Below are 21,787 nucleotides of genomic sequence, written 5' to 3'. Positions count from 1 at the left end.
CTTTATACATATTTTCAAGGAGATAAATCTTGTAACAGACTTACTTACAGAGAAGAGTAAAAACTCCCTGGCCCTGCGGTTGAAATTTCAGGCCCTTATTTTGTTTATCTTGTGTGCATTTGGCTTCAAACATATACTTTTTTGATGTGTTTTTTTCCTACCAAACACTGAATTGTTTAGCTGATTACTGCCTTCCCCAGTTTAGCATTCAAATGAGATCTGTGTAGCAAATAAGTGATTTATTGAATCAAAGATTCTTAGGGAAGGTCATCCATTCATTCACTGACCCATTCATTCAGTACATATTTTCCAGTGCCTAACGTGTAAAAATAAATGTCATAGAGATAAAAAGCACAGTTCTGTGAGAGGGGTTATGAAAGGAACTTTGTTCTGGACTAGGATAGGAGGAGTTTTTTTGAAGGAGTGAAACTTGAGCTGAAATCTAAAGCAGGAGTTAACAGGCAGATAGCAAAGGAAGACTGTTCTTATCAGCAGGAATAGCATATACAAAGGCCCTGTGGTCAGAGTGAAGGAGCTGAAAGACTGTGGCAGAAATGTGATGAAGGAAGGAACCAGTAAAAATGAGGTTGGAAGAAGACAGGGTCCAGATATTAGGGGGTAGAGAGACAAGAGAGAAACCAGGAAGGACCAGTTAGGAGCTTAATACAGCAGTCCAGGTAAGAGATGATGATGGCTTGAATAGATGGATTGCAATGAAGGTAGTGAGAAGATCGATTTTGAAGACAGAGATGATAAGACTTGAGATGACTGGCTGTGGACAAGAGAGAAAAAAATTTGAAGATGGCTCTTAGAATTTTGGCCTGAACAGAAGGACAAATGGTGGTGCCTTTCACTTAGATGGAAGATACTGAGAGAGGAGTAGCATTAGGGGTGGGAGAGGTGAGGAATCCTGTATTGAACAGAAGTTTGAGATGCTCTTAGGTACCCAAGTGGAGATGTAGGAGAAGAAGCTGGACATGCTTGTATGGAGCTCAGAGAAGAAGTCAAGGCTAGAGACATACATTTGAGGGTCATTAGCATTGGGTAGTATTTGAAGCCATCAAACTGAATGAGAGCACCCTAGAAGAAAGTATAGATTGAAAAGAGAAGACTACTTAAGCCTGGGCCCTGGAACATGCCAACCATTCAAAGGTCAGGATGTTGAGAAGCAACCAGCAACAGAAACTGAAAAGGAGTAGCCTGTGATGTAAAATGAGAACCAGAAGGGTATAATACCGTATGAGGAAAATATTTCATGAAGGAAGGTGTATCAAGAGCTGCTGGGAGGTTGGAGGATGAGGACTGACAATTATCCCTGGGATTTGGCAGTGCGGTGTAGCTATTGGTGACCTTGACAAGTGCTGTTTCACGGAGTGGTGGAGATGAAAGTCTTAGTAGAGTGAATTTGCGAACAGATGGGAATTGAGAAAGTGAAAGCAATAATTATCAGCTCTTTAGAAGATTTTGCTGTAAAAGGGAGCCGAGAAATGGGGCTATATCTGGAAGGAGATATGAGGACTAGGATTCATTTCTAAATATGGAATATTATGCATGTTGGTTTACTGATAGGAAGGGCACAGAAAAGAGAAATATTGATGGTGCTAAAGAAATCAGGCCCAAGTGAAGGAACAGTGTCCTTGGGTAGGCAAGTAGGGATGAGATCAAGTATTTCTCATTGTGCCTGTCTGTCAGCTTTCCTAAGGGGGTGGCACCTGTCCACCATCGACTTGCACTGGAAACTAAATCAACTGTGTATGCATGCAGTTTAGTTCAACTGACATTGTTTTTGGTGGTGAGACTTCTCAATGAAGGAAGCTCACCACACTCAGAGTAGCACTGATCTAGTGCACACAAGGAAGCTTGGCCTTAGCTAGGAGCATTGATACTTTTTCCATAGTAACAGGAAGGAAGACAGAGTATGTGATACTGACCATGAAAAGTTTTATGTTAGAGTAGCTGATCTGTTGAACACCCATTGTACTATCGTTTTTTGTTGATGGTGGTGTTTTTCTATTAGGGTAATTATCTTTAAACGCTTTTACTGTCCAGGAGGAAAGATAGTGATTTTTATCAAAACTGTATATGACTCAGATGAATGTACCAAAAAGTTCGATAGTTCTAGCAAATATTTACACAAGAATTACCTGCACACTGCATCTCCAGGTGAGTTGTGAGGAGCTGGTAGAGAGAATGAATACATGAGGAAAGGCAAGAATACATTAGGGTTTAAGCCTAAAAGGTCAGAAAAACTGAGGCTTTTGTTACATGAGTGATTTTTTTGCCAATACTGCCCGGAGGAGGAGGTCAAGAAATTTTTAAAAATTCTTCCATTTCAATTCTTAGTCATTCTTTTTACCTCACCCGCACTGCATGCTTCCTTCACCAAAAGCAAAATTACTGATCCTTTTCCTTCTTCCCCATTTTGGCAGATTCTGTGCCCTCTACTTGGAGTGCCTTTCTCCATCAGCTTTGCCTGTCTTAATTTCAGTCTCTTCTTCAAAATATCTATAGAAAAGTATAAAAAGTTCTACAAGCTTTGCATTTTAGAATTATCTAGTACAGCAAGTAATTATCACAAAGCATACATTTAAATACAGGTTTGAGGCTATGGTCATTCAACAAACACTGGGCTAGGCCCTTGGTGATGCAGTGTTTAACAAGGGCAAATTCCCCAAATGTCATTGCTCTCCAAGTTCCAACCCTTGTTTGTCTTCTCTTCCATCTGTAACACCAGACCTCAGAGTGAACTGTCACGTGCATCAGAATCACCTGGCTGGGCCCCGGTGTGATCTCACCAAGCCATAGGCACTGGTGAAGCCCTAAAGTCTTACGTATCCTTCAGGTGCTGCTCATGTACTGACATTTGAGGACCACTAGCTCAGATCAGTTTCCCTGATGGCTGTCCAGGATTCTTATCTGCCCTAAATGTCTTTGTGGTGATTTCTTCTGTCCTCTTAACCTGCCAGGTTGTAGGGAAATTGTCGTGCTCCAAATTTAGATCTCCATAGCTTTTCAGTGCACAGATATCAGCCTCGTTGATGCCCAGTTTATCCAAAAGGTACTTATCTCAATCCATTTATAATTTATGGAGATGGGCTTTTGCTTCAGCAGATTATCAGGTTGGAGTCGTTTTCAAAAGGACAGTTTATAGGAGATGAGGTGTCTATAGGAGGGATAGCGTTGCTTAAAAAATACTTTCTAAATGCCAGGAATGAGGTGGCACCTGGAAAACTTGAAGAAAGAGCTTTGATTTCTTGTGCACTAGTTTCTCTTTTATGTATACATTTATCATGCTGTGCCATAGATTAGGGTTGTCAAAAGTGATCCTTATGCCTGCATTTCTAGAGCAGACATCAGTATTTTGACCGTTTATAGTAAAAGATTGCAAAGGCTTTCTTAGCTATTGAGTTGGAGTGCTGAGATTTAAAATGTTCCCATATCCAGAAACTGAGTCATGAGTAAAAGGATAAAACCAAAGGAGCCACATGGTTTTGCATAAATTAGAACAAGTAAAGAAAAATCCTTAAACACTACAGGTATCCACTACAGTGAAGGAGTAATACTGTATATATGCCTTTAGCTGGCTTGGAGACCTGTGTGCCAGGAAACTGTCTTAGTGCTGAGACATAAAAAGCTTTGGGAGCTGCCTCTGTGACTTGGGCTGAATGTTATGAGCATAAATGAAAAGCAATTGAAGTAGAGTCATTTTAAAATCTTTCTAGCCCTGAGAAGTCTTATTTTTGGAGGTCTTACCCTTCATCATATCAAACACTAAATAGACCCACATGCCACATGCCAAAATGAAAAGCAATTTCTACAGTTTGCTTTTTAAATTATTGGCCTATGGAGTAAATCATTTAATTCCAATTACCTGTGACTTCTCAGCACTTCTGTATACTTAGGAATTCTTGTTAAGTTATAAAAAGTAACCTCTAGGGCTTCCCTGGTGGCGCAGTGGTTGAGAGTCCGCCTGCCGATGCAGGGGACGCGGGTTCGTGCCCCGGTCTGGGAAGATCCCACGTGCCGCGGAGCGGCTGGGCTCGTGAGCCATGGCTGCTGGGCCTGCGCGTCCGGAGCCTGTGCTCCGCGACGGGAGAGGCCACAACAGTGAGAGGCCCGCATACAGCAAAAAAAAAAAGTAACCTCTAATTTTTTCAATATAAAAGAAGTTGCATGAATATTAAATTAGACAATTAATGAAAATGATAATGTTGCATTCTGTGGACATGTTATGAACCTTTTTTTAGTTTTTATTTTGCAGTTTTAGTTTTCGATTCCATAACAGTTTTTCAGGGCTCAATATTTTCCAAAGGCCCTGAAAAGACCCTGTGCCCTGTACCTCTTGTGCCTGATGATAAAGCAGGCTTGATAAGATAAGAGGGTGAGGTGTTCAATCCAGAGCAAGGATGCAAGACCCATTAAAGAACCACAGTAGTCATCGGCCTAAAATTCCAGAAGGCAGGAGAATGTGAAGCAGTGTTGTTTGGAATGTGCTTCTGACTCAGACCTACCTCTCTAGAGCCTTGCTCTTCAAAGGGTGGATTGTTAATCAACAGCATTAATATCTCCTGGAGCTTGTTAGGAAAGCAGAACCTCAGGCCCTATCCCAGGCCTGCTGAATCATAATCTGCATCTTAACTAGATTACCAGGTACCTATGAAAGTTTGTCTAACTTTTAAAAGTCTAGAGCAGTGTTTCTCAGTTTTGGGTGTACATAGACTCTTCGGGGAGCTTTACCAATCCTGATGTCCAGGTTGCACCCCAGCCCAGTTACTAAATCTCTGTGGGTGTGATCCTGACATCTGTGTTTTTAAAGCTCCCAAGTGATTCCAGTGAGTGGCCAGCTTGAGACTCACGGGTCCTTCATAAAGCCAGAGAGGCTCCATATTGTTTACCAGCAAGCACAGTTCAAGAAGCCGTGGATTTTGTATGTGTGTTTGGGACCCAGCATATAAATAACAAGTGAGTAATCTTTGCCATGGAATAATCTCCCTCACTTGGAAGATTGAATTTGGTGGCTCCTTTCCGGAGCATTGGGCCCAATAACCCAAATCCCAGGTATGTCATGTTTCACTAACACTAGAGGTTATTGTTTCCGAACAACAATCCAAGCTAGAGTTGTGGGCCAGAAGGTGGTTTTTGATGTAAAACTCAGGTGTAGTGGGACTGTGTGTGTTTCTCCATTGGATGTCAAAGCAGAACATTTGTTAAGGATGCAAACTTCTCTTTTTTAAACTTAGAAGCTAACACAGCATTTTCTATCAACTAGGCTCCAATATAAAATAAATTTTTTTAATTAAAAAAAATAAATACATAAGCTTAGAAGCCCCACAATCTACTAGATGCTGGGCAAAGAGTCTCTTCCTTGCCTGATAGCATTTCATTTTCTGACAAGTAAGCTTTAGTTTCATATAGTAAGATTTGAATTAACTATTTGGGAAACTTAATCAGTTACCATTATTGATTTCACCAGTGTCTGGACAATTGCCACTTTACACACCTGTTACCTGCAGGTGATTTGTCTCTTTGATAGGAAATTCACTGTTGATATCTGCCATTTGAGGGGGGAGAAGAAACCACAGGACTTCTCAGTCTCATAGGCTTTACTTATACTTAATTTTCATAGGATGATTCACTGAAAGATGTAAATGACATATAAAAGGCACATGTATGTAACACAGTGCTTGCTCATGGTAGAGCAAGTGCCCATGAAAATGGTGATTTTCTTCTCTTTCCTCTTCTTCCCTTGAGCTTCCACATTCAACCATCCAACTCCTTAGCCTCGTTAATCCTCTCCTGCCCCACAAGGAGACTATAATAGTGAGTTTTCCAGCAGATTACAATAATGAACATTTAAGTTCTTCAAAGACTATAAATATTCTTGTAATTAGTAAATACTCTTCTAATCTATATTTTACCAGTAGGACAACCAAGGTGTGAGGTTGGTGGGGGTGTTTTGTTTTGTTTCATGTTTTTTACCTACAGGGTCAGACAGATATATCCTTCAGTTACAAATCCCGTAATGAGAGCTGGGGTCTCCTCACATCACAAGCACTTACTTATGCATGCATCTTAAAAAAGGCCAAAGAGGTTTTAAATATCAATCATTTATACGTTGGTGCTTGGTTTTGGGTGGTTTGGGGCGTGACCTATCTTGTTTCAATATAATGCTATATCTAACATTAAATGAACCAATTGGAAATACTTTCAATTTTGAATATATACTCTTGTAGCTGTAAAAAGGAGCAGAATTTGAACAAATGGGATAACTCAAGAGTTAACCAAGAATACTCACCAAATCTTCCTTTTTTAATCTCCCTAACAAAATACATATGACTATATATGCCCCCTCTGACAGGCTTTCCCTAATTTCTCCAGCTCAGAGATGCCCCATTCTCTAGATTGCTGTAACACTCACTGTCAGTTTCACATAGCTTAGTACTGGGTTATAGATAATTTCACAGTGTGCAATGGTTTCTTTAGTGGCAATCTTGTCACCATGAGAGAAGGAGTCTGACTTCCATAGCTCTTACATGCCCCCTAACACCTTAAATGGGAGAGAACAGGAGAGGATATCTAATAAATACTCAATATGGTCAGTCGTTTTATCCTATCCATTTCATCTTTGGGCTCCATCTCTTTTTCTGTATTTTTTAAAAGTCTGACTTTCTTCCATGTTAATAAAATATAGAATATTATAGGTTTATTAAATCATTTTTGCTTTGGAAATTTATAAATTACAAAACATGAAGATACTAATATAATTCTGAGTCATATGAATTCATAGATTTTTCTGCATATCATTTCAGTGATGGATTTCTTTTCCTTCTTTTTTTTCCTGGGCATCTGTTCTCTTTTTTATTTCAAATATGAATTATCTAATATAGTTCCACAGGCTTACTGAAGGTTTTCTTCTGTCTTAGTTACTTTATTCTTGCCTGATAAATGATTTTCACTAACGTGATGTTTCCAACTTAAAATGTATTCTCTTTTATCACTAGCGTTATTATTACAACAGTTCTGTACCTGTCAGATGCACTTCGTAAGAACTTCTTAAATGAAAACTTTGATTATAAGGTGAGTATCCATTTAGATGACTATCCTACTTGGGCTAAAAGGTTTCACATTGTCCCTCAGGAAATTACCTCAAGTATTTTCTTTCTCTTAGTAGTAGAGAAATAAAGTTATTCTGTCTACCTCAAATTAATCTTGGGCCATATTGGTTTCAATTATGAATAATGTTAGAAGAGTTTTTCATTATATTTTTGAACAAGTTAGGTCTATAAATATGTTTATCAACCTGGTGGAAATCATAGTGCTTAAGAGGAGAGAAAGTTCTTTATTGTTACTGTAAATTTTAATTCTTATTCTTTTTGATCCCTATGCATGCATGACAAAAAGAACTTAGAGCATAATGTTTTTAAGACATCTTTTAAAATAGAGTTTATATGAAGAATGTATTTACAAAGTAAACCCTTTAGTTCCTTTACTTCTCCTTCTTCCCATTTTTTAGAATGAATTAGTGAAAAGAAATAAAAAATGAAAGATTAGTAATATTCTTTAAGATAGATCTCTATGTAAGTCTGCAATGTAATGTGATATGCCTGGGTCTCTAAGAATTCTCGATACACCATTTTTAAAATGGGAAATGATAAATAAAAATGGGCAGTGGCTATCCTGGTTTCCCTTCTTAGTGGTGTTTTATGTTTTTTACATCTTTGTTTCTTATTCTTTTAAAAATAACCTCTTTTATATTAAACATTTAATAAAATGTCCTTATCAGGTACCTAGGAAATACAAAAAGTACAATAGAAACCAGTGAAATTTTAATGGTTCCATAATATGTCTTTATACTTTACAATAATCAAAGTATCAAAATTTCATAATCACAGTGCTACTTTTTAATATTCAAGTTGTTTCTACTGTTTTATTCTTATAAATTACTCTTTTTATGTGTATTCTTACAAAATAAAAGTTGGCATATATTCCTAGTTATTTCTTTGGATAAATATTTGTAAGTGAAAATATTGTTAAAGACTGTACCAATTATATTTGATTGCCTATATGTATGCCAACACTAGAAGAGACAATTTTGCGGGGCAATTTGATAAAGGGAACAATTTTTTTTGCTTTAATTTACATTTCTTACTAGATATGTTATTAATTATTCATTAGTTATTAGCTATTAACTGGTTATTAGTATTGAATTATTGACTAAAATTCATATTTTGTAAAGAATATGTTCTTGATTTTTGTTCATTATTTTGCTTGGAGTGTTATATTCTTTTTTATTTGTGAGAGCTCTTTATGTATAAAAGATATTAACTCTTTATAATGTTTCTCCTATTTATCTTTAATTTTACATGGTGTCAGTAGAAAAGTAGTTTCCTTCCATGATGTCCTCCATGTTTTTGGTTAGGTTTATTTTGGGGAATTTTATTCTGATCTCTTTCTGATGCTGTTTTTGGTATAAGAGAACTTAGAAGATTTATCTTGGTAGGGAATTTTTATATACTCTCTGAAGTTAAAGCAATTAGCATATCCAAAAGAGTGTACGTATCTTTTTTTTCAGTTCTACGTGAAAAGGGGTTCCAAAAATGAAATCACACAGGAATAAAGTAATCCAACTTATACCTCAGCCTCCTTGGAGACACACAGACATGTTATAAGAGAAACAAAACATCTGCCATTTAGCATGTACCAGAGAGCTCATGAAACTTGGGATACAACATTGAAGCAATACAAAAATAGATAGTATTTACTTAGTTAGTTTACTTCTTTGTTATAGAACATTTCACACATATATAAAAGTAAAGAGTATAGTATGATGAATCCCTCATGTACCCATACCCAGCTTCAACTATTACCAACTCATGGCCAATATTATTGCAGCTATACCCCCCATTCATTTACCACTTTTGAAGCAAATCCAAGATATCATGTCACTTCACCCCATAGTATTTAAATATCTCATTCTCGTTTTAGATCTGGGATTCCTACTTTTACCTTGCAGTCATTTTTATAAACCAGTTGTGTCTGCAGTTAGAGATGTTTACACCTTCCAAAAAGAAAAAGGTGTTAGAAAAGTAAGTACCAGTGTATAATCGGGTAAGAATATGAGGCAAATAAAATGTGGTGTCTTTTAAAGAGTATTTTAGTTCAAGTGATTCATAAATCAGATCTCCATAACTAGAAATCATAGTGGAGAGGCATTGACCAAGAGGACAACAAGCAGTCCTTTCTGGAAATTTCACTATTTTGAACTTATTTAAACATTTTTGTCCTCAATCTTTCAGGATTCAAAATTACCATAGAAGCAAAACATTATGAGACAAATCTGTTTTACTAAAGGATTTATATGAGGATCTGAATTAGAGGCATCAAGACATGTACAGTGTACAAAGTTCCAGTTATAAAATGAATAAGTCATGGGGATGGTGGGTACAGCATGGTGGGTACAGCATGGATACAGCATGGTGACTATAGCTAATAATACTGTATTGCATATTTGAAAGTAGCTAGGAGAGTGAATCTTGACAGTTTTCATCAAAAGAAAAAAAACTTGTAACTAGTTATGGTGATGCATATTAACTGGACTTACTGTGGTGACCATTTTGCAATATATACAGATATTTAAATTGTTACATTATACACCTAAAACCAATATGATGTTATATCAGTTATACCTCAATGAAAAGTCACCTGCATTAAACATCTTCAATTAAAAACATATTGCCTTTTAATTCAGAATGATAGATTATGTCCTAAAGAGACACAGATAACTTCTTTGTTCTGGAGTCTTTTTAACAGGTTTGATTTTTGTTCTATTTCAGGTATGGTGACATGCGGGTAACGATGGGTTGTGAAATTTTCAGCATGTGGCAGAACCTAGGTGAGTGATGAAAAAAGAAGCACCTCGATTTTTAGCTTATCACTGTCCTTTTAAGTGAACAAATGAAGAAGGACAATTTACCAATGACAGCATTTGAAACCAAATGTCTAAATCAATAGAGAAATCTATAGAGAGTAATTGACACTTTGGCATTGAATAAGGTTACAACTAATTCTGTAAATTGGTGTCTGTCTGAAAAAATCACCTTTCTTTTGTGTGTTTCATTATTACTGAATGACAAATTTTATAATCTAACATTGTTCCAATAATACATGCTATTCTAGCAATGAGCTAACCTTTTAGAGTTTGGAATTGTAGCAACTCAAAATTTCTAGAACTCTGAATTGAGGCTCTGAATGACAATAAGTTTAGACTAAACTGTATGAAACATTGACTTGAGCATCTGTACTCTTAGAAACTTAAAAACCAATGACCTATATCATGAAGAGTATAGCCAAAGGATTTTAAAGCATGTGCAGTTGCTAAGAAACAATTAGATCCAATTGTGTTAATCTGCCACAGCAGATAGAGCATATTATCTAGCAGATTGGTTGCATAGAAAACAATAATATTTAGAAGATAAATTGTTTTAAAATCTCATTGGCATAGGGTTTCTTTATTGAAAGTCATAACTTATTTAATCTGGTATGTTAACTATGCAAGTTTATAGTATTCATTTGCTGTTACTGCATTGTAGTTCCTCCTTGTGATTTATTAAAGTGATGGACCTATTTGAATTGAATATATAATGACCTGAAAGTATTATATCTTTCCTCTTGGGCTCATCCAAGCACAACTTGGAGATGGCAGGATTTGTTTTCTGTAAGTGAAAATAGAACCATTATCATTTTACTTCAATTCATGTTACAGAGTGATTTTTGACCAGGATATCCCTCAAATGTACAATATATACAAGGCAATTTGAGGAAGCCTTGTTATATATAACTGAGCCCAGTGTTAAATGCTTGCTGATAATTTCAGGGGAAAAAAAGCGAGTTAGCATCTTGAAAGTAACCTCCGACTGTCTAAAACCAGCCGGAAGAAGTCCATGAGGTGTCTTTAGATTCAGCTCAAAAATAACATCAGTTTGTCTTATTTGAAGAACACTCCTCTCAGTCTTCACGTTTCATTGATTCTTGTGTGTTTGTTTTTCAAAAACAGATCAAGACCCTTGGAATGTCCCTATTGCATTTGGCATTAATTTAGCAAAGTGTTTTCCAGAGAATGCCACATTGAAATGCTGTTGTGGTTTAGGCTCTTGTTGGAGCTCAAATGATAAGACCAGGACAGGCTTCCCTGGTGGTGCAGTGGTTGAGAGTCTGCCTGCCGATGCAGAGGACACGGGTTCATGCCCCGGTCCGGGGAGAGCCCACATGCCGCGGAGCGGCTGGGCCCGTGAGCCATGGCCGCTGAGCCTGTGTGTCCAAAGCCTGTGCTCCACAACGGGAGAGGCCGCAACAGTGAGAGGCCCGCGTACTGCAAAAAAAACAAAACAAACAAACAAACAAAAATTATATAAGACCAGGACAGATTCGTTTAAGTTAACAGGATGTTAGAAAACATGACAGGTTAACCTCTTCTAGATAAATCTCAGCATTGCCGTGTATGGTTATTTCCGCATAAATCTCTCTTCAAGCCGCATACCTGTTCCCTTAGGCCCATGACCCATGGCTTGCTGAATAAAGCTGGCACCTTTTGTCTCACTAAAGATGTCATTGTATACTTCATGAACTCTTCTCTATTTTGTCTTTAACAAAAATATTTCTACCCCTCTGGGTTTTATGTTATGTCTTAGTTTGCCTCAGAAATCTAGAGAATGTGAAAAATCTCTGGAGCATACTGGTCCCCGTAACACGTTATGAGGTCAGTGCTCTTAGAACAGTGATACTTAGTAGACAGCATCACCTGGAAGCTTGTAAGAAATGCAAACTCTCTAACTCCTCCCCAGACCCACTGGAATAGAATCTCTGAGAATCTCTGAGAAAGGCAGAGCAGTCTGAGTTTTTACAAGTTCTCCAGGTGATTCTTATGCACTTGGCTAAAGATTAAAATATTAAAAGGCACTGCTTTAGACAACGCTCTCCCCTTTCTTTGTTTTTCCAGCCCTAAAGGCTAGCTCTAGCACTGTGTTAGAAAAGACTTATTATACTCAAGTACAGATTCCCAGCATGACATAGTTCAAGGATAGGGTGAGTGTACATTTTCACTTCATTCCTTTCTGCATTATTTCCCTAGAGTTGCTGTCTGAGACTTCCAAAACATCAGGTGAATTTTAAAGGTCATTGCTACTATACAACAACTGGAATTGGAGAATATTTAGAAATGTTAAAACCTCTTTTCCAACATATATTTTTATAAATATGATAATAAAAATTAAGTATTCAGGGTATTTTCACACCTTTGTAGAGCTTAAGTCAGCTTGTTACTTAAGAATATCAAAATACATTAGTTATAATTTGGTTTACCTATAAATATGTCATATTGAGTATTTTGAATGCTAAAGGAAAATTTATTCAGATAATTATAGATTTTCATTTTTAATGGAACAGGCTGATAGATTCAATTTAACATAATTCATAAAGCACTGGCCATGTGCAAGTTATTTTGAGGGATATAAGAAAAAATGGTCCATGCCTATTAAAAGCTTAGTTTTTAAATCTGATATGTTAAAATTTTTGTCCAGTTTGTGTGGAGCGGTAAAAAGCTTGATAAAGACATATTCACCATGTTTTCGTAAAGCAAGTAAACTGTTATGATTTCATAATTTAAAATCCTCAGTAGTTTTTAGTAGATACAAAAAGCACTAAGTTTTGGAAAATAAATTGAGTAGAGGAAATGCCCAGAGTCACTAAATACACAACTACTTGAAACTTTCCAGTTGGTCTAATTTAGAAACACAAATTTTACTGGACAATATATGAAAATCAGATTTTGGTCATTGGTGTTTACCTCAGAAGTGTGGAAACTCTTCCATATGCTAGAAGTAAGTTAGTTTTTACATTCTGCTGAGGACGAGGAAAAAAAGGGCATATATAATTTAGGGACTAGTCTACTTTTAAACATAAAGCTTTTTTTTTTGATACAACATGTATATCAAGAGTTCATATATCATCGATACATAATATAAATATTGCACTATACATACAAGTTTGCATACAGAAATGTATAGACAAAACATAAAGCTTTAGGATTTTCAAATCTGATCATTATAGCTCCTAGATTTACCTGTGAGCAGTGGTTCATATGGTAATTCTGTTTAAGTTTTGAGGAATCACCATACTGTTTTCCATAACAGCTGCACCATTTTCCATTCCTACTAACAGGGGTTCCAGTTTCTCCACATCCTTGCCATCACTTATGTCCTGTTTTTTTTGTTTGTTCTCGTCTTGTTGTGTTTTTTTTTTTTAATAGTAGCCTCCCTAATGGCTGTGAGGTGATATCTCATTGTGGTTTTGATAAAATGATTTATTTTTGAAGAGTAAAACAAACAGTGATAAGTGAACACCTTTTCTTAGATGTGTTATTCCTCAGTGTTTTCAATTTATTAGTTGAAGGACTAAAAAATACTCTGTTGCAGTGGGAGGGGAGTGGAGGATAAAATACCTAGGAATAAATTTAACCAGAGGTGAAAGACGTGTACACTGAAAACAGTAAGGCATTGTTGAAAGAAACTGAAGGTGGCACAAAGAAATGGAAAATTATCCCATGCTCATGGAAGAATTAACATTGTTAAGATGTCCATATTACCTAAAGCAATCTACAGATTCAATGCAATCTCTATCAAAATCCCAATGACATTTTTCACAGAAATAGAACAAACAATCCTAAAATTTGTATGGAACCACAGAAGACCCTGAATAGCCAAAATAATCCTAAGAAAAAGAACAAAGCTGGAGGTAGCGCACTCCCTGATTTCAAATTAAACTAGAAAGCTATAGTAATCAAAACAGCAAGGTATTGGCATAAAAACAGAAACACAGATCAATGGAACAGGACCGAGAACCCAGACATAAACCCACACATATATGGACAATTAATTTACTATAAGAGAACAAAAAACATAAATGGAGAAACTACAGTCTCTAATAAATGGTGCTGGGTAAACTGGACAGCAAAAGAATGAAACTAGACCACCATCTTATACCATACACAAAAATTAACTAAAAATGGTTTAAAGACTTGAATGTAAGACCTGAAACAATAGAATTCTGAGAAAAAAACATAGTACACTCTTTGACATCAGTCTTAGCAATATCTTCCTGGATATGTCTACTTAGGCAAGGGAAACAAAAGCAAAAATAATCAAATGGGACTACATAAAACTAAAAAGTGTTTGCACAGCAAAAGAAACAATCAACAGAACAAAAAGACAACCTACCAAATGGGAGAAGATATTTGCAAGTCATACATCCAATAACAGGTTAATGTCCGAATATGTAAATAACTCATACAACTCAACAACAACAACAGAAAACAATTAAAAAATGGGCAGAGGATCTGAATAGACATCTTTTTCAAGGGAGTTATGTAGATGGCCAACAGGCACATGAAAAGATGTTCAGCATCACTAATTATTCGGGAAATTCCTATCAAAACCACAGTGAGCTATCACCTTATGCCCATTAGAATGACTGTCATCAAAAAGACAAGAAATAGCAGTGCTGGACAGGATGTGAAGGAAAGGGAACACTCATGTACTGTTGGTGGGAATGTCAATTGGTGCAGCCACTATGGAAAATAGTATGGAGATTGCTCAAAAAATTAAGATTAGATCTACCATATAACCTAGCAATGCTACTTCTGAGTATTTATCCAAAGAATACAAAAAAAAAACCCCACTAATTTGAGAAGATATATGCACCCCTATGTTCATTACAGCATTATTTATAATAGCCAAGATTTGGAAACAACCTAAATGTCCATCAACAGATGAATAGATCAAAAAGATGCTGTGTGTACATACAATGGAATACTACTCAGTCATAAGAAAGGTGAAATCTTGCCATTTGTGACAACCTTGAGGGTATTACACTAAGTGAAATAAGTCAGACCATGATGAATACCATATGATTTCATTAATGCAGAATATTAAAAGTAAATAAATGAACAAACAAAATGAAACAAAAACAAACACATAGATACAGAGAATGGATTAATGGTTACCAGAGGGGAAGAGAGGTGGGGGAGGGTGAAATGGGTAAAGGGAGTCAACTGTATGGTGATGGATGCAAACTAAACTTCTGGTGGTGAGCATGCTGTAGCATATACAGAAGTCAAAATATAATGTTGTACCCCCAAAATTCATATAATGCTACAAACCACTGTTACCTCAATAAAAAATGAGAGGGGGGAAGGCATGAATTTTCTCCCCCAAATTTATGTTTGTACCTATACTTGCAAGGATAGTCTATAAAGGAAGAGGTTATTCTTTACTTCTGTGTCCCACCTTTGCCATTCATCATGCTGCAAGGTTAAGTTTTTTCCTTCTATTTTTAGTTGAACTAACATTCTTACTAAATATAAAGTGGGCTTCTCTTCCACATTTGCAAACACAGTGTCTTGTAACTGCTGTAGAAAAATCAATACTTCCCTAACAGGCTGCTCTGTGTGAATAAATATGCAACAGCCCAAGTAGCAGGTGCCCTAAATACTTCAAAACAAGACCATGTGGCTGACAATTAGAGATGGGAAAAGGATACTAAATCTGTGATTTAAAAAGAAATAATCTAAATGAAGTTTATTTTACCATTGCTATACATAGCTCAAGATTTTGCTTTGCGGATTGGATAAGAGTAAAATTTTCTGTGGTGGAAGGCTTGTACGGGTTGCACAGATTCTTTGTCCCCAAACTGTTTTCAGTAAAGAAGGCTAGCCTCATACATTCCTGCGCAATGATTTAAATGTGGGTATGGCTTCTCTACTGTCCGAGAAAATCAGGCTACAAAATAGAGCTTATGAATTTTGTTTGCATTATGATTGAAACAAACCAACTGTAAATGACATGTTTTAAGACAATCAGGAAAATTTTAATATAGGCTGGTTTTAGATTAATTTGAGGAATTACTGTTTGCCTTTTTGAAGGAGTGATAAAGGTACTGTGATTCTATATTTATAAAATGACCTACCTGTTAAAGATGCTTACTGATGTTTGTATAAGTAGAATGTTATGATGTCTCTGATTTGGTTTAAAATTTCCCAGGGAACAAAATAGTTGGGTTGGTAGGTGAAACAAGATTAGCAAAAAATTGTTGATAATTATTGAAGCTAGGTGATGGTTATGTGGGGATTTATTTTACTAATCTTTGTAATTTTGTGCACATTTGAGATTTTTCATAGTAAAAAAATTTTAAAAGAAGAAAATCACATTGTAAAATGTCTATAAATGGAAAACACTTTTTAAAAAGAGATTCAAGAATACTCAGTGAAATAGTGGTAAATAAAATAAGTGCATGCTAATGATGTTCTTTGTTAGAGAGGTCAAAGGATGCCAGACTCAGGAAAGATTAAAAACAAAGATCCGGGGCTTCCCTGGTGGCACAGTGGTTGGGAGTCTGCCTGCTGATGCAGGGGACACAGGTTCGTGCCCTGGTCCGGGAAGATCCCACATGCTGCAGAGTGGCTGGGCCCTTGAGCCATGGCCGCTGAGCCTGCGCAGGTGTAGGAGGACTATCCGGGCTGGCAGGAATTTTTATTTTATTTTATATTTCCTGCTTCTCTCATCCCCCTTTCCCCACGCACACCCAAAAGCTATGCAAAAGCTTGGTGTCTTGCACAGTGTCAAGGCAGCAGGGAGGTCCTCCTCATTATTAGTCACATGCCAAGATGGCCCTAGTCCTGAGTACAGAGTCCCTTCAGTCTGTGGTTCTGTGGGAGAACAGCATCTGTGGCTAGACTTTCAAGCCCTGCAGCCATCTCCTGGGGCAGGGTCACAAAACAGATGTAAGGCTCGTTAATCTCAGGACTTGCTAGCCTTCATCTCTGCAGGAATCTCCTTCCCTTTTTCTCTTTCTTCCCCTCACTTGCCAGGACATTTTGAATAAGCAGTGAGTGGGTTTAGGCTTTTCCAATTGACACTAAGAGTAATTGAGTTCAGGCTGCTTCTGCTTTCTGCCTTGACAAAAATAATTATGGAAAGGAATTGCAAATGCTGGCTGCTAGTTACCTTCTTGAAATGTGTATGTTGGGAGGATGGGGGAGATACAGGGAGAAGACCTATGAATTGATGTTTCTGTATATTCTGCCACAGTGAGTTTGTTGGTCTTGAAAGTATTGATTCTTTTGGAGGAAAATACACAAGGGTAGGCTTAAGGAAGTTTCTTTTTTTCCTAAATCTGTTTATTTTATTTTATTTATTTTTTATATCTTTTGATGAATAAGAAGGAAGTGTTCTTGCTCTGATGAGGAAAACTAGGTAGTCCCTTGGGAAAGATAAAGTATTACCTGGGTCAAAAAAAAGGTAAGAAGAATTACAAGCCAGCTTCTTCCTCACACGTAATGGATGTGTATAAGTGACTTAGAGATGATAAGAAACAATGAAGTTACTTTTGATGCAACATCAGAAAAAGAGGAAAGGACCATGTGACTGCATGTAAAGGGACTTTCAGATAGAGAGGGGCCTGCCAATTGTGTCCTGTTGTCATCCCATATTGAGAAAAAGAGATGTGGGCCACATTCTGAAGACGTCTGAAATATCCCAGCACACTTCCAGTCACAAAACACAGTGACTTCACAAACACCCACTTGGGTTTGCCCATCTCTGACCCTCATCCATCATTTTTCTCCTCTTTCCAGATTCTTTCCTTTATATTCTCCTTCCTTTTACCACCCCTCTAAAGTCAATATAAATTTAAACTGTATGTTTGCACCCTGGGTTTATGTATGTCCAAGTCTGTGGCCACCTTAATGCCTTCTAGGACAAAAAACAAAATAGAGAAAATGATAATTAATGTGACGATATATAACTCCGAAATTGGCAAATAACTCTGAACAGCGTGATTGTGTGTATGTATTCAGCACTTAACTACAAAAGATCAAAGGTAGAAAAGAAGAAGAAAGAAAGAAATGATGCTCTTTCATGAAGCCAGCTCTCTTCTGCTCAGCTTCCAAGCTCATTCTTTGGGTTTTCAGTGGGTGCTTTCAGTATCATATGCTTTCATCCATGATATGAAACGTTATACATGTAATGTACATACATGAAATGTACATGGTACATTTCCCATAGCATGCAGTTTTCTTATAAAAATAGAAACTCTGAGATTTAACATGGATGACTAGGATAATGGACTGAACTCAACACTCATATGCTAGACAAAATCATCTACGTCCAGCCCACCCTCCACCTTCCTTTCCTCTGAATTATCGATACCATACCTCTGAGCACTTGCTAAACACCATTTTGAGCTCACTATTATCACATTGTAGTCTTTTCAGAAAATTGTTCTATTTTTTGTTTGCGCCAACATTTAAATGTTTATTTAGGCTGTATGTTTATTATATAAAAAAGCAAGAAAATTATATAATACAGATAGGAACCACCTTTTTTCATATATAAAAATCACCAGTAATATCATCACCCAGAGATAACCACTGGTGTGGTTAGTATTAAGGGATATAATCTTCTAGACTATTATATATATTTTCATTTTAAATGAAAGATGTACCTGTGCATACTGTATAGTACCTTGCTTTTTCAGTTAATTATATTGAAAAACTTCATCTGTGTTATTCTTCTTCAACCTCATTTTTAATGATTGCATAAGAATTTTAATGTGTGAATGTACAATAGTATACATAACCAATTCCCAATTATTTATGTAATGTTTAATTGTATCTTATGGCTTTTTTTAAACTGTGAAAAGGGCAAATCCCTAGTTCTTTAATTACAAATAATGAAGAAATATTAACATATGGAAATTTACTGTTTATATATCTGTTTAGGGGAATATTTTCTTGCTTGAGGAGACAACTGTAATTGAATATTCTTGTGACGACAGTTTTAAACAAACTGTATAATACTAATTTTCTGGAATCTTATTCAAACTAAATATACTGAAACATAAATACTGTCTTCAACTTAGGAGAACACAAGCTTCATTTCATCCCTGCCCTGATTGGCCCCTTCCTGGAAGTGACCTTGATACCCCAGCCAGATCTCCGGAATGTCATGATTCCTATTTTTCACGATATGATGGACTGGGAGCAGAGGCGAAGTGGCAATTTTAAACAGGTAGGCGGATGTGCTCCTCGGAGCAGCTGGAAAAGTTCGGTTTTCTTTGAGCATCTCTGAGCCACTGCATTCAACTCTGAGTTGCGGAATGAGCACCGAACCAGATTTCAGCCTGGGCTGCCTACTCCCAAGCTGCGTAGCCTCGGACACCTCTCTGGTAGTGTGTTTCACTGGGTCTCCGAGAAGCCCTAAAAAAACATTTCATTCCCTTTCAGCTAAAAAATCCTGTGATTTCCTAGGTCTGTGTTTAAGAACTGGCAGAGACTTTATTTGCTCCCAGCTGGACACAACACAGAGGAATCAGAAGGTTAATGATTCTTAAAATCATTGACCTCTCAGTTGTCTGCACATTGTGTTTGGTGAATGGCTTAGCTTTGAACATTTGATGCACAGTATGTTTTATTGCTCTTTGCTTGAAGCATTGAGAATTCATTTAAAGGGAAAAGCAGTAGAAATTGTTGTAAAGGAAATTCTGAGGAGATGAGCCTAACATTTCTCTTTGACATAGGATCTAATAGTTCTGCTCCAGTTTTGGAAAGACAGACGTTCTTATTCCAAAACCAGTTCTCATAGCAGAAATCAACTGCTTTTGCCATGCCAAGTCACTCCTACTGGAGAGAGCAGACCTACTATCTCTTCACATAATCATTTCACTCACCTATGTGCACTCTCCTGTGTGAAGGATCTTTCTTCCCTTCTCAAGTCTTAGAAATGACTGTCAACTGTACAAGCAAGCTGAATGCATACATAGGACCCTTCTGTTGCCAAAAGCATGGCATTTCATCTGTATCAATCTCTCCATTTATTTTCAAGAAAGCTAATACATGAATGAAAGGCTATTTAAAAATTGTATTGGGGAAGACCCACTTTTCTTCCCTTTTCTCTTTATCCCCTTATTGAAATTTGATTCAAAGAGAATAATTGTGTTTAGTCCCTTGACAAAGTCAAATATCCCTCCCTACCCCTAGTTGTTTAACTCTCTCTGGCCAGGCAGAGATTCTTCATTTTCTGTCTCCTCTGTTGCCTCCAACAGATGAGGGATATTTATTTCTGCCTTCCTGATACTGATGTCCTAAAGGATTTATGTTCTTGAAAATATAAATGTTTTGACTACAGTTGTCAGGAAATATGTCCTTTCTCTCTCATGCTGCCTATTGCTGACTTAGAATATGTCTATGGATCTACCATCTGTACATGGTTAGGACAAATTCTCAACTTTAGCAAAGATTTAGTGCAACCTCGAGCTGTTTTGAGAAAGAAAATAGATACAAAACACATCAAAGATTTAAATGAATGTTTGTGGATATGGTAGTTTGCTGATGTTCTTATATATATCATGATTAAAAAAAAATGAGACTTGCCAGTTTTTACAGCTCCTAAATAAAGAATTCAAACATTTAAGCTGGGCTGCAGGCATTTGTGTTTGAATCAACAAATAGAAGTCTTTGGCGACAGCACATGCTACCCTACCGGGAGTTTGAAGTATGTGCCTGCATCTAAATTGGCCCCCTAGAATTCCAAGGGGGTGTCTCCTGTTAACCACAGCTGATAATGTCGCTTTCACAAAATTTACTATGGCTTTTTCCTGTGCAGAAATAAATATGTTTCAATATGCCTAGAAAATCCTACTTGTGAAAGGGAGGAAAGAGAGTAACATTTGGGTCTGTTTCAGGTGGAAGCCAAGCTCATTGACAAACTGGACAGCCTGATGTCAGAAGGCAAAGGTGATGAAACATACCGTGAGCTCTTCAACAGTATGTGAGTAGCATGTTTATCTCAAGTGGATTCTGTTCCGGGGATTTGGTGTCAGTGCTAAGCAGCTGAGAGCTACAAAAACAGCTTGGGTCTCACAGGAGTGCTTTGTCTTTGTGGAGTGTGAAATAAAGGATAATTGCTTAACTGGCGAATGGATCTTGTTATGTTGATGATTAGACATATCTCCTTGTATTAATCTCTGATTAGGGTAGGTTGCAAGTGTTATATAACAAATTCCACTCTCTTCATGCCTAATAATTTTTAAACTGGGGCTGCAAGATAATGATTTTAAATAGGGTCAAGAGTGGGAGAGGAAAAGACACAGTAGTGATGTGATTGTTGTATTTGTGCACAGTGCTTTCCGAAGCGAGATATCCTTGGTTGATTTGCTGTTGGGAAAATTAACCTAGTTTGCATCTGTTCTTCAACAATTGATTTAATTCATCGATAGTTATTGCTCATTCAGCATTATTAATTTCTTCCTAAATGTTTCTTATTAGAATATCACAGAAGCAAGTCATTTTTAGTAAATTCTGTGGTTAGGATTTGAATGGAGAATAGAGAAATAATATTGTAAGGAGACTCTGAGGTTGTCTTACTAAGGAAAGAATGTGATCACTATCATAAGATGAAGTGCTGGTACCAAGTATTCATCCACTGTGTGAAATGGCCAGAGAGGATACAAGAAGGTTCTAGTGCTTTAGGATTTTAATTCTAGCACTTGTTTCCTCTACAGCTTTCTATGGATCTTAGTCATTTTCAAACCTTTTATACTTACGAAGTGTTTCTTTTTGAAGGAAGAACCAGTTCATTGTGCTTGGGAAATGTTTGCAGTCCTTTCATAAGTGCAAAAACAATTTAGCAATACATTTTTCTATCACAAAATACGCTTTTACTTATATTTACACCCAAGT

At 36.8% G+C, this 21,787-nt stretch overlaps 1 protein-coding gene across 2 annotated transcripts in view; it reads left to right on the top strand.

Moving 5' to 3' along the window:
- Positions 1 to 21,787, top strand: part of DOCK4 (dedicator of cytokinesis 4) — a 498,051-nt gene that overhangs the window by 419,996 nt on the left and 56,268 nt on the right. For both annotated transcript variants that reach the window (XM_060108913.1, XM_060108912.1), the window contains exons 28-32: positions 7,002 to 7,077; positions 8,986 to 9,086; positions 9,834 to 9,892; positions 18,970 to 19,118; positions 20,791 to 20,876. In XM_060108913.1, coding sequence (XP_059964896.1) covers positions 7,002 to 7,077; positions 8,986 to 9,086; positions 9,834 to 9,892; positions 18,970 to 19,118; positions 20,791 to 20,876 — 471 coding nt within the window. The remainder of the gene's footprint in view (positions 1 to 7,001; positions 7,078 to 8,985; positions 9,087 to 9,833; positions 9,893 to 18,969; positions 19,119 to 20,790; positions 20,877 to 21,787) is intronic.

The sequence above is a fragment of the Mesoplodon densirostris genome, chromosome 9, assembly GCF_025265405.1.
Source record: "Mesoplodon densirostris isolate mMesDen1 chromosome 9, mMesDen1 primary haplotype, whole genome shotgun sequence".
NCBI classification, from domain to species: domain Eukaryota; kingdom Metazoa; phylum Chordata; class Mammalia; order Artiodactyla; family Ziphiidae; genus Mesoplodon; species Mesoplodon densirostris.
This window is presented reverse-complemented; position numbering and strand designations above follow the sequence as displayed.